Here is a 13409-nt window from a genome sequence, read left to right as displayed (position 1 = left end):
CAGCTGTTGCCACTTTCTGTATGAGTTGCCCCTACTTTCATCTGTGCTGTTTAAGCACCTAAGCCCTTGCATCTGGCCCGTGACATTGTTCTGCTTTACCTCGGTGTTCACGGAGCTGCCCTTGTTGTGTTGAAGGGTTAAGCCATTCTCTTAAGTGGATTTTGCTGATTGGATTGTCCTTCATGTTGATGCAGCGAGCAAAGTGTAATCACATGAGTAATGTTAAAAATCTGCCTGACCCTGGAGACCATAAGCTGTTGCTGCAGCTGGTGTGGCTAAGCCAGTTTCTGTAGCCACTGCCTGATGGGTGTGTGTAACTGGCATCATGTCTGGTTGCCTCTGGTGTCCCTGTCCCTACCCAACTGGTTTGGTGTGGCAGACAAGCAGGGACCTTTTTTTATGTGAGCAAAAGAAGGTGGCATTCATGCCTCTAGAGGGATAGCAAGACATCTGCTCCGTGCTGCCAGAGTATCTTCTGTAGTGTGTACCTCACTGATGCCAATGTGCTTGCCTTTGCAAATAGAATTCTGTTTCTGAGAGTAAAACACCTTGGTATGTTTGTTTCAGAAGATCTACAAGAAATACTTCATTTTCTTCTTTGTATTTTACAGAAACCTGTTTCCTTCAAATCTTGTTGCTGCAGCTTTCCGAACGGTAAGATATGTGTGCACTTTGGACATGAGCTGACAGCACACCAAGTGACTGCTTTCTTTTTTTGAGAAAAGGACTAGAAAGATGATGTAGAAAATACCAGAAGTTAATTTATTTACAGTAAGTAGGAGTTTTAAAAGCACTCTGGTGTAATCAGACATACAACTTCCATGGCAAATGGTTTGATTTTGAAAAATACTCCTCAAACAAAAGCATAGTTGTAGCCTATGTTTTGTGCCTCCACCAAAAACGTTCCTTGAACTTTTATACTTTGGGTGCCGTGTTGGACAGCAGTGGCAGCTCTGCTTTGTGCCAGGCTGCTTGTCACGTTGTGGGAGCTAGCTGGGAAACCTTAGGGTACATAATTTGGAGCTTGGCTTAGAACAGACAAGGCTAAAGATTTTTAGGCTCCCATGTGTGTAAGCATTACCTGATGCTTTCATTATCTTCCATGGTATCCCTCACTGGATTAAGTGCTCTGCTTGGCTTCTCTTCCAACAGAGGACTGAGTGTGGTGGGATGATAACTGGCACCAGAATATAGTGTGGCTTAAACTGATGGACAGGAACTGTGGGGCACCAACAAGATTTTGATTTAGTTCTTATTGCTAATTTTAGGTGCTGGGATAAACGCTGTTGAGAATATTGCTGTGGGGCAGAGTCATTCTTTATGATACAGGAGCAGAATAATAGTTTTTGCCTTCATGCTATTCTGTGGGTTTGCTTTTGTATCAAAACCAAGGCCAAACTCTTAAATTAAGTTCCATTTTGAATGTATATATGATACAGTACAAGTCTATGTACCATAAATAAAAATAAGAGCAGTACAAAAATACCGTTAAGAAAAAGATATTCTGTGATACCTCAGGTGTCAGGGTTCTGTGTGTTCAAGGATGAGATAAAGAAGTCATCCTTTCCTCTGTGCTGCTGTTGTCACAGGTAATTGGCAAGTACATAAGCTTTTCTTTCCCTTATTTTATACCTGAAGAAAACAAGCTGAAAGAGGTGCCCTGCTTTTGCAAGGTGTCTAGCTCATTCAGCAAAGTAAATTGTTGCCCTAGATTTTCGATATTTTACTGACAATTTAAATGCCTGCCTCGCCGTTTCTAACAGTGAAATAGCACAAGTGCCACTTGCCTTTTGCAGGAGCCAATGTGACAGCATGGTGTGTGAGGAACAGCAGGGTGCAGGAAAGGGGAATTCCTTGGCTGCTTCCCAAACCTGGGAACTCGGGGGGACACAGCAGTTCTCCATTGCCATATGGGGAAGGGGCTGCATATGCTGTCACTCCCTTTTCTTGCACAGGACAGGCTAGTTGGCCTCCAGAAAAGATCTTCCTACCCGTAATCTCCTCCTTGTGAAATGCTAGATGGTACAGTCGTATTGATGATCTGATCAGCAAACATTGTGGGGTTTTGTTGTGATTTTTTTTTTCTTACCTGCAGTATGCAACAGAATATAAGATGCTGCTCAGAAATACTACCTCTGGAAATGTCACAGAGGAAAAGGTAAGGTTACTTCTTATATTTTTATGCAAACCCTTGTCAACTGTAGTATTTGACTACACAGTCTTTAATCCTTTCCAGCAGTCATTAGAAAGAAAAAAGTACTGTACTTTGCCTGGGACTGAGGCACACATGAGCCAGATGAGTTAATCACAGCCACACAAGAAAGCTGTGATGGTTAAGAGAGTTGAATTCAACTGATCTGAGCCTTGAGATCTTATTTTTAGGCTATGCTTTCTTAGACCTGGTCTCACTTGATCTAAATTTTCATTAGTTGCTCTGCCTAATGTTTCCAGATAGCTTTCTGTAGACTTGGAATTAATTAGCAATCAGACTGGCTGAAAGCAGTCCCTTAAACCTTACTCTTCATTAACAGTTTGGAGAGAATGAGCCTTTTTCCACTACCCAAGGCTCTTTCTAAAAAAACAAACAAAAAAACCCGGTTAGTTGAGAATTTTTTCTTGTTGCCATGCTGTTGAAATTTTGCTTGAAGCAGGAACAAGTGGTCTGAAGGAGTGAAAATTAGAGGCGGTGTATTACAAATAGGCTGCTGTTGCAGTGGTGTCAAAAAGGAAACTTGCAGGGGTTGCTAAGATAGAATGTTATCTTCCATATGTAGCTCATAGGACTTTCAGAGAAGCTCTATATCCCATTGAGTGGCATCTCTCCAGCAGCACAGGGCTATCAAACATCTTTATTATTGGCCAGGGCCAACGTATTGCAGGTCCAGCAGTAATTACTGTGGCCTTACAGGCAGCATGCTATGAAACAATCTGGTGTCCCAGCCTGCAGCATGTCACCTCACTCCAAATGAAGTATCCCGTGCTTTCATGGCATTTTGGGGAGAGGGGTCTGAGACTGGAAATGACTTTTGGGGTTATTTTCTGTTTCTCAGGCTCATTCTGACTATCTGAGAGTAGTATCAGATGGTGTGTTACTGTATTTTTTAATATGACTTGCATGCCCCTGGGGCAAGATTTGTAATGTTTGTACTTGTCGTAGAAGGGCTCAGCCAGGGCTTGCCCAGCAGTCTAAAACCATCGAGGAAAAAATAGCTTATGCTCATCCAGAGGGGCTCTGAAGCATATCCCTGGGTGCAGGAAGCACTGTCCCCATTAACTTCTCGTCGTGTATGGTGCGTGAGCAGGTGGTGCAGAACAGTGTGTCTCCAAACCCTGCGTTCGGTTGACAGGCAGAACTTTCCCCAGCCCTGGAGGCAGGGTGGCAGGTGACTTGGATGGCACAAGAACCGAGCAGGGGAAAAAGCCCTTGCCTAGAAGCCTGCTATGACACTGGGGGCAGTTTCGCTGGGGAAGAAGGCAGGTCCGTCTGCGCGGGCTCTGCCAGTGCCTGTAAGATTGCATTGCCCAGATCTGCACTCACCCTGTCTGACACGGATGCACAGCAATGACAGCAGAAGGGCCATGTCACCCCAAAAGAGCACTTTCTCTTCTCATGCCATTGTATCCTTAGGCAATACGTGCCAGCGCAGCCTCGTGCTGCTAAAACCCAGGTACAATATGAAAAGCTGTGCATTCAGACATGTGTGTTTGCTTACAGGGTGTAGAGTTACTCTTCATTTAAGCAGGGGTATTTAAGCAAAAGTTGAGTAAAACTCTCATTATTCATCCTCAGTGTCAAGTTTGATAGGGGCTTCTTGGCAGGCCAGCACGGATTAGGGCCAACCATATCCATTGGACATAGGCTTGCCTGTCAAGTACTTTTTTTTTTTTTTTTTTTTTCTTAATGCTTGTTCAAAACCACCACTCTTCCTCAAGAGGTAAGAATGCATCTTTTGGCAATTTAAAATGTGGGATTCTTTTTTAGTTTTCTTCTTTCCTTTTCCCACTTATCAGGCTCCTATTTGATGCAATATCAGAAAAAATATTCTAAATTTGTCACTGGTGCCTGTTTTTGCCAGCAGTTATGATGTAAAAGTTATTTCCGCTATTACTTTTCCAAAACTTTTCTTCAGTTGTTGGAGCAAAACCAGAGCTGAGCTTCTTTAATTCCAGAAGACGCCCTACTGTGTCTAGGGAAGAGTGGACTGAAGAGAAAGAAAACGTCATCTCAGTTTTGTTAACTTGGTTTCGGTACTGGTCTGACCACAGTATTTATGGACAGATGAGGGTTAAGTTTGGAAAGGAGGAGTATGATTTTTGGATAACACATAGCATAAATATCATAGCAATAGGTTTGGGTTCCAGGGAAACGAGATGATATTCCTATCTAAAGTTTTCTTTCATCAGCAGAATATTTGATTGAAGAGGAGAAATGTTTTCCTTCTTTCCATATGAACAGTGTAGAGCAAAATTTTCCATTGATTATATTTCCCCCCCGCCCCCCGCTGGTTAATAGGCCCTGTCATCTCTCGCTGATGATATGAATAGTAGAGCACGTAGATGTCTGCGTAGCCATGTCGGTTTTGTTGTTTCACGTGCTCCCCTTGTGTTTACCTAGCTTTTATGCTGCATCCTCTCTCCCCCTTTGGCAGCAAGGCTTCCTGGGGCATGGTGTATCTCAGTTCCCCATCTGTAGCACAGGGGGACTCTGTTCCTCTTGTGACAGCAGTAAAAATACACAAACTGGTGATTGCTCTTCTTCCTCACATCACACGGCTGCATTTTTTCAGCCACCTACTACCGGCACAGCTCAACATCAGCAGTTGTTTCCTTTATAAGCATTTTGTTTCAAGAGCTAAAAACAATAGGATCTTCAGAGAGATTCAAGGCCCAGAAAAGCTCCATGAATCTTCCTACCAGAACACATAATTTCCAGCAAACGGTAACGTGTCCCATAGTTTATCCAGGAACAAAGCTCTCATTAAAGCTGTTTTTGTTTGGTGTCTACAATGCTGCTTGGTTTGGCAGCTCCTTTGGGGTGATGCACTCTTCTGTTAAGAGTACAAAAAGGCTGTTCAGCATCTGCCAGTTTTAGAGGCTGGGATTGAGAGGATCTTTTGCTGAGGATTTACTGCTGGACTCTTTCCATTTTGTGCTGCAAGGAGGTGAAATTCCCTGAACGCTGCAGATTGTCCTCCTTGATTTGCAGGGAGCAACTTCCTGCAGTAAGTTACTACTCTGTGCAAATGATGCACCTTCTGCCTGCATCTGAGGTGATGGGAGACAACGGTAAATGTTGTGTGTTGTAAAGAAATTGGCTGAAGAGGGAGAAAGAGGGGAACAGGATGACAGTGAATAGAGGGAAACAGCTAAGAAGTTTTTGGTGGCTGTGCACAGAATCCTCCCTCCGGTCACCAAGAATTTAGGGTGCCCAGATCACAAGACCTAGGCTTGAAGGGCTAGTAAGTGTGAGCACCTGGAGAACAGCAGTGGCAGTGATCACAATGCCAGGAGCAAGAGAAGGCTAAACTCCATGTGTGGCCATTCTGGAGAGGTACAGGGTAGTTGGAGGAGAATTGGCCAGTTTATGTTATGTGAAGGTTAAGATAAAAGGTGAGAAGCCACCTGGGTCCTGGCTGTAGTTAACTGGAGACACTACTCTCTCCTGCTCTCTTCTAGCTTCCCAAGAAGAAAATTTGGCAAGCCTTTGGCACCCATGGCTCTGAAGAAGGTAGAGCTGATGCTTGTGGGGTTTGAATGACCTAGAAGAGCCCTGGGCTTCTCTAGTCAGGGAAGTGACCTTCCAAATTAAGCACCAGGAGCTCTGGCCCTGGTTGTCCTGCATGCCTCTCAAGCTCTGTCCTGCTCTGTGACCCACCACCTGCACGGCTGGTGGGAAGCTGAGCAATCCTCTTGCAGATTCAGTACGTTTCTGTCTCATTCCTGAGCCTAGATCTCTGAGAAGCCCAGACGGTAGCAGGTTTCTGGGCTTCAGGCTCACAGCGCTGCATTTAATGAGTTGAGAAGCAAATTTCTGGAAGAAGGAGTTTAAAGGGTGGAGATGTTTTGCAAAACATCGGTATTAAGTAGTATAATGAGATTCTGTCCCAGTAACATCCAGGTCAGGATGCTGGGTACTTTTCAGCAGCTTGAAACACTGAATTCCTGTTTCATAGCAAAGTTTCATAATATTTTTTTCTGAATGAGAACCAGAACAAAAGAGCATTCAATGTTTTCAAGATATTTTTTATGGAAAAAATTTTAGCCCATTACGGTAAAATTCTGTTCCAAGCTGAACTTTTCATATTAGCCTTGTATCAAAAACGAACCCAATATAAGATGTTATATTATAAAACTATGACTTGGCAAAAACCAACAAAATACAACAAGGTGAAAAGTTGTGTCAAACTGAAAAAGTGTTGCATTCACTCCATGTGAATGAAACAAGTGTTTCTTTTCTGTTCAAAAAACGTTCACATTTTGCCTAAATTGATATTTCCCAGAGAAAGCTTTGGTTTTGATGAAATGACATGCAGCATTATTTTACTTCGCATTGACTCTGTTCCTGCTATAATAAAATCATTTTAAAAGTCATAAAATTTGAGACTTATACATCAGTTTGTACACTGTTACTGGTAAATTGCCACTGAAATAAAATTCCAGTAAACAAGTTGCTGAAATTCAGCAAATTGTCACTGAAATTTGAAGATTCTTTTCAGCCTTATGGTAAATTTTATCTCCTACCCTAGAGCTATGTTTTGCCAACAGAAGTGAAAATTGGAAAAATATGTGCATGCCATGCGCACAGTTTATGCAGTTAATGGGAGGGTGTCATTTTTTGTCTTTTCTAACCACAGAAGAGTTTAGGGCTTTCAGGCACACAAAACAGAATATGGACAAAACTGTCCAGACAGAAAAGTGTTACTGTGTGTGGAGAAAACAGCACATTTCTTCAGGCGTCTCTGGAGATACGCTGTGCCCCATTCTTAATATCCTGTCCGTGTTTTCAGCTCTTTCAACTGGAAATCAAATAAATACTGATAACTTAGCCCTGAACAAGTAATTACCCTAAAAAATTGAAGGTCCCACATCTAATTACTTTGTAGCTAACAAATGAAAAAACACAGAACCTTCATTGCTTGTAAATGCTTTTGTTAACAGCAGTTTAGCCTTCATGCTTTTGCGTGTAATTTGTTTTATCCCCTTCCCTGCAGTACTTTGTTTCCACCTGCCATTAAGAGACAGTCCAGTTCAATAGTATACTTCCAGCAAAAATATCCTCTCAAGCAGGCTGGTTTTCTCAGGTTTAGCAGATCCAGCATCCCAAGTTCTTCAGTCAATGTTCATTTCAAGCTTTGAGATCAGAATATATTTTTCTTTCCTAGTATTGAGCTAGTGTCTACTTAAACTAGCCAGAAGGCCAAAACTTGTACACAAACCTAATCTGTTTTAGAAGTTATTCCAAATAAAACAACAATTTGACATGTTGAGCTTGTACTGCCAAGTTGGGAGGAAAAAGAACCAGTTTGTCAAAACAATTATATTTTTTACATAGCCACAAGAACGTTCATTCAGTTCGTATGATACCACCTTGCCAAACCAGCTCCAGCTCTCTTTGAGAAACAATGAAGGACCAGCAGAGCAGACTAGTTTTTGTCAATAGGTGGGTCCTGGTTTTATCCTTTTACCATGCAGCCACATGATTTCTGAGAAGCAGAACAGGTATTTCTTCTGTTCTCTCTGTATCTCCCATGGCTGACGTGGACAGATGAGCAAGTATATTTCCACAGTTTGCTACCTTGTTCTGTCCCTCTCCCCCCTTTCTGCTTCATAACATTGATTGTTTTCTTGTGGTTTTCACCTTGGTATCAATGTTGTGCTAAGGTGATGGAGCTGGCATTTTGGAAGAGCAGATTCCCATCAGAGGTGTCAGGAAATAAGAGCATGTTTGGGGCCAGACTGCCGCCAGCCTCTTGCAAGTATGATTTGTTTAGGCAGTGGAATATCATAGTGGCAACAGTGGATGATGCTCGGTGGAATAAGCAGAGCTACCAAGTCAGTATCGTCAGTATCTGCCATTCATACCTGCGCTCTCTCCCACACCCATCTTCCCTCTTGGGAAAACAGGGAGGAAAGTTTGTCTTTTAACTGCAGATGCCCATGTTGTTTCACTTCTGCAGTGGTGCTTGTCCTGAGTAAACTGGGGAGGTGTCCTGCTCAGGTCACTGAGGGCACCTGTATCGTATTGAAGGGCACGAAGGGAGGTAGTGGGAGGCCCTTTCCTTCCCCAGTGGATCCCCGCCAGCTCATCACTAGGGAGGTTTGTATCTGTACTGTGTCCAGATCTCATTTGGTTCCCTTGGACAAAATAGGTTCTTCCTTCCCAAAACAAGTTCAGCTTGTTGATTTCAGATCAGTCATGCAGCCAACAAAATGAGGTGACGCTGTTGTTGGGTTTTGTGTGGGTCTTGCATCTAACAGGCTGCCTTTTTTTGCCTCTACAGGTCCCTGTGGGTACTGAAATTGAAGGGATGAATATCCTGGGACTGGTGCTGTTTGCTCTGGTTTTAGGAGTGGCTCTGAAAAAGCTTGGCCAGGAAGGGGAAGATTTGATTCGCTTCTTTAATTCATTCAATGAGGCAACTATGGTCTTGGTTTCCTGGATTATGTGGTAAGTGTGTGGCTGCAGATACCTCTGTAGTACAATATTATGCTTAGTTCAGGAATCTCACCATTTATCCGCCTCTCCAGCTTTTTCCTGTCAGATCCCTCATCGCAGCAAAAGTGAATGTCACGGTGTCACATGATGGCGTCTTTTCTTCTTCCTTGTGCCCTGTAATTAGACAGTCATGCATAGCTTAAGGTATCAGTCTGGAACACTTCAGAGGGTTGCTTAAAAAATCCTCTCCGGGACTTCTTTTTGATGAATTAGAGGAAAGAAGACTTTTCATTTCAAAGCAGCATAAGGCTGTATCTAGCTGCCATCCTGTGCCTAAAGGCACTGGCCTTGAATGAATAAAGGAGATGTGAGCAAGTGAGGAGTACTCCATGTGAAGGCCGGGGATGTTTGTGCTTGGGGAGTGCTTGCAAATGCGGTGTGTAACTAAAATCAGACTCGCAGCTTCATGCCTTCATTTTTCTGTTGGTCAAAAGGTTGCCTGTACTGACCTGGAAAATACCTGAGAAGATCAGAAGACAGCCCACTCACTGGTGTTGGTTTGAGAGAAACCCTGTTGAGTGCATGAGCGCAGAGCCCCACCTGTCCACGTGTACCAAAGGGCGATGGAGAACCTGCATCCCTTTGTGTAAGAGGGAGGAGCAGTCTCCAGGGCTATGCTCTCCATCCTGCAGAAACAGTAGTGCTGCCTGTTGAGTGTTTTGTCATTATTACCGTCGTCAGAGCCTGAGTTATACAGTGGATCTTTAAATCTTTGTTCCTCTTCTGAGAACTCTTTCATTTTCTAGGGTGAAGCAAGAACTAATGTTACTAGCAGAGTCATCAGTCAGCTGCTTGCTTCTTGTTCATGTTTGCTTCTCTAGAGATTCTTTTCTTTTTCATTTCACATCCCTGACAGTTGGTATTTCCTAAGGTTGATTATTTTATCTCCTGCCTATTAATGAGCAAATCCATTATTTTACTACCCTTCACATGTTTATGGGGTGAATGTGACTCTGACTGATTTCACAAAGCTTTTGACACCAAAAAAGTCTGTATATTAGGAACTGAAGCACACTGAACTTCCTCGCTAGGCAAGAAACCAGCACTGGAGGAGGCAGGCATGTCTAGAGAGCAGTTCTACCCTACCTAAGCTGGGGTAGGACCAGCCTCCTGACTGGGTTTTCTGTCAGGTAGGATGAACCTGGGCCTCAGAGCAGTGTCATGGCTGTTCTTGTGGAGCTGGATGGGTCGAGACTGCTGCTGTGAAATCAACAGTACTAATATGTCACATGCAAAAATAAAAATACTCATGAGGACAGCTAGTCCCACAAATTAACAGTGGGACATTTATCACTCTCTTCCCAAAGCTGTTGGAAAAGCTATAAGCTTACCTTAGTGGAGGTATTTTTCCTCCCTTCTTTTTCTGCATTTTTCATTCCTACTGTTTTCCTCCCTTTGAGAAGTAGAAAGGTTTTAACAAAACACCTGATTTTACACAGGCAGATCTCTCTGTTAGTTGCCGTCATAGGGGACTGAAAAATTCAGTCTCAAAGCAGCTTAAGTCTTTTACTCTTGAGTGTAATTCCTTGGACACTGAATACTGATAAGAGGCAGTTCTTGTATTCAGCTGATTACGGTGCTAACACTTCAAGCCAATCAGTTGGTGTATAATCCACAAAGTAAAGGATTATCAGGACCACAACTGACTCTTAACACTGCAGTGCACCATAGCCCTTACTTGTTTTCTTTCCTTCCTTAAGGCTCTTTTGTCGTCCTGGTATTTATTCAAAATCTGTCAAGCTGCATGTACTTCCCAAAGGATACTTTGGAATGGGTGAAATCGTACTACCAAGAGAAAAGGCACCTTGAGCTCATAGCTGGTCCCATTCAACGGCTGCTCCCATGTTTAGCAGCACTTTGGTCTCAACTTTCAGTTCCTTCCTTTCCAGCCTCCCTCTTCGAGGGGAGGGCTCCATGCTCAGCTCAGAATCCAGTGCTCATGTTTGCAGCGCTTGCGCAGGACCAGGGATCACGGAGATCTGGCTCATCGGGGTGCTCAGAAACGTCGTTCGAAGGCATTATGTTGCAGAATTGGCAGAGGCTGAGCGGAGAAGGTTCATCATCCCCCCCGCTAGAGATTTGGCCAGGGGAGGACAGAGAGAGGGTGCTGGCATTGATCTGGGACGTGGAGGTGCTCTGCACAGAGCAGAGGACCTGCAGAGCCGCTGAGGGAGAGGCAGGCTAGGAAGGAGTGATCTGGGTGACCTTAAGGCTTGCCTGCCTTTCCAAACCCTAACCAGCCCCGGAGGTTGTCCTCACGTCCCAGATCAGCTTTGTTGAACATGGGCTTTGGGTTGGAGGGGAGAGCGGGCGAAAAATGTGTTCTGTTCCTGAGGTGTACCGGCAGATCTTTTGTAACCCCGTGTGTGCTTGGGGCAGGGTTTGGAGGGCTGGGTGATCTTTTAGTGTTTCTTAATCTTAGAAGCAGAAATGGATGGAGCATTGGCAGCATGAGCAGAGGCACTCGGACACAGACATCCCAAGCAGAGCTTTGGAGGAATGGACCCTGGGCCTGAAGTGATTCCTGCAGTTCATTTAGTAGCTGTTGTGCTGTAGGTGCAAGGGCAATTCTGCCTCTTCAGGGCTGTTCCCAGCTGCGCCGCTGGGACCGGAGGTGTGGCTGTGGCCCTTCCCCTGGAGCAGCTCCAGGTGTTCCTGACAAAGGAAACCTCAAATGCTTGCAGCCTAAGACGTGGCGTGTTTCTAGATAGGAGGCATACGAATGTACGCGGCTGCTGGCTTGAGGGAAGCTCTGGAAATCTGATCATTTAACTTAGTCCCTTGCAGGCAAACAGCAGTTAATTGCTGTCTCTGGCATGTGCCTTTAGCTGAGCTCTCTGGTATGGGCATAGCTGCTGCTTTGCTATGCTGAATATGTTGGCTCCCAGTATGTCTGCCGTTTTAATGACCTAGCTCCGTACTTGTGCTGGTAGGCACCGCATGTGTGGGCTCCGACTCCTCCACCCCTTTCTGTGCTCTAGTGACACGATACTGCTCCTTTTTCTTTCCTGCCACCTGCTGTCCTTCCCACAGTGACTTCAGCTTTAGGTCTTTGCTTGCCTCCCTGATGGACTAAAACTCCACACCAGTGTCTTGTCCTGATATCTTCTGCCAGCGTTTCTGCTTCCCACTTGGCTTCCCTTCGGCACTCTGCTGGCTGTGTCCCTGAGGGTCTGGGGGATCAGAGCTGTTGCAGTTTGACTGCTTGCCTTCCAACAAGCAAGAGTGTTCAAAGAGGCCTTCCAAGTTTGCTTAACCTGAGTGTGTGGTGGATAAGGTGGTACCCTGCAGCAGCAGCATACTCGTTAGGAGAATTTTATCTCCAGGATGGGAAATGGCATGGTTTTTATGGATTTTTGTTCGTACTTACTGACAGACGATATTTATTTATGCAGGTATGTACCTATTGGCATTATGTTCCTTGTCGGGAGCAAGATTGTGGAAATGGAAGATATTGTGCTTCTGGTGACCAGTCTGGGAAAATACATCTTCGCCTCTATTCTGGGCCACTTCATCCATGGAGGAATCATTCTGCCGCTTATTTATTTTGCATCCACACGTCAAAATCCATATCGCTTCCTCTTAGGGCTTATCACACCACTAACCACTGCTTTTGCCACTTGCTCCAGGTGGGTTTCTGTGCTTCTTTTGGAATTATAGCCTGGTTATATTTGTCACTGTAAACTGATTATATCCCAACACCAAACTGTGTTGAGTTTTAGGTGTGAATGTTGTTCCTGAGATTGCAAAAAGAGACTTCTGAGCGTAGAGTCTCACTGCTGTCAGCAGCCTGCCACACAGCACATACTCATAATGAGCTGTGAAAAACAATTCCTCAAAATAATGGGACTGTAGCATGATGCTGAGTTGGAAATTTTGTGGGGAAAAGGTGAAAGTGTTTGCCTTAAAAAGATTCTGCCAGCTGTTCTTTCAATTTTAAGTAAAGTGAGGGTCAGTAGTGAGGGATTTTGTCCTGACAAGTTTAGTTCTCCAAGTTCAGAAGGATCTGGAACAAGCTTTAGACTAATTTTGCAGGAGCAAAACAGATTTATTGGGTAGTGTAAAGGGACTTTAACATTTCTGATTTCAAAGATCTGGCCTGATCAGCTTTTATTCGTCATAACCAAGCTACCAAACATGTCATTTACACTTTTCTCAAAGGGCAAACACCTGATCAAATATCACAACTATATAAAATCATTTCAGGTCATCTTCAAAAGCAGATGGATGTCTGTCACAGGAGCTGAAGTACATGAAGTAGGAGAGGGTTTATGAATAAACCAGTGTCATTTATAACACAAGAAATAAATCCGACAGTGATTGTTTTTAAAATTTTATTATTTGTCTGTTCATTTGAGAAGGTGCTAGTACAACATTAACAGAGATTGCTGTTGTATCTGTTTTGTTTATATTGGTGTCTATTGGTGTATTTTTGTGGTTTGAGACTTGGTCATTCCACACCCTCGTTCGGCTGCATACTGCGTTAAGTCATGAGTTCTTGCCTCTGGGAGATTAGAATCCTGATCAGCTATTTCTGGATGGAAGCAGATTATTAAATACCACTGCTCAAGATGAACAAGGGGGGTCCCTCATTACTGTCATGACAAGAGAGGGACTATAAAATGTCTTGACGGTCCCGTCTGCAGCATGTCAGAGATACGAAAGCCATGAGAGAGTGACTTTCCATTCAGTG

At 44.0% G+C, this 13409-nt stretch overlaps 1 protein-coding gene across 6 annotated transcripts in view; it reads left to right on the top strand.

The window, feature by feature from the left end:
• The window catches only part of SLC1A4 (solute carrier family 1 member 4), a 37208-nt gene that overhangs the window by 9697 nt on the left and 14102 nt on the right, over positions 1-13409 (top strand). For all 6 annotated transcript variants that reach the window (XR_005828420.1, XR_005828418.1, XR_005828419.1 and 3 more), the window contains exons 2-5: positions 612-654; positions 2096-2158; positions 8502-8668; positions 12112-12345. Coding sequence is in view for 3 of the 6 variants with exons in the window: in XM_040597678.1 (XP_040453612.1) it covers positions 612-654; positions 2096-2158; positions 8502-8668; positions 12112-12345 (507 nt within the window). In the remaining 3 variants the exon portion in view is untranslated. The remainder of the gene's footprint in view (positions 1-611; positions 655-2095; positions 2159-8501; positions 8669-12111; positions 12346-13409) is intronic.

This window comes from Falco naumanni, chromosome 6 (assembly GCF_017639655.2).
Source record: "Falco naumanni isolate bFalNau1 chromosome 6, bFalNau1.pat, whole genome shotgun sequence".
Classification (NCBI taxonomy): Eukaryota; Metazoa; Chordata; class Aves; order Falconiformes; family Falconidae; genus Falco; species Falco naumanni.
Note: the sequence above shows the minus strand (reverse complement) of the source record. Positions and strands in the feature narration are given on the sequence as shown.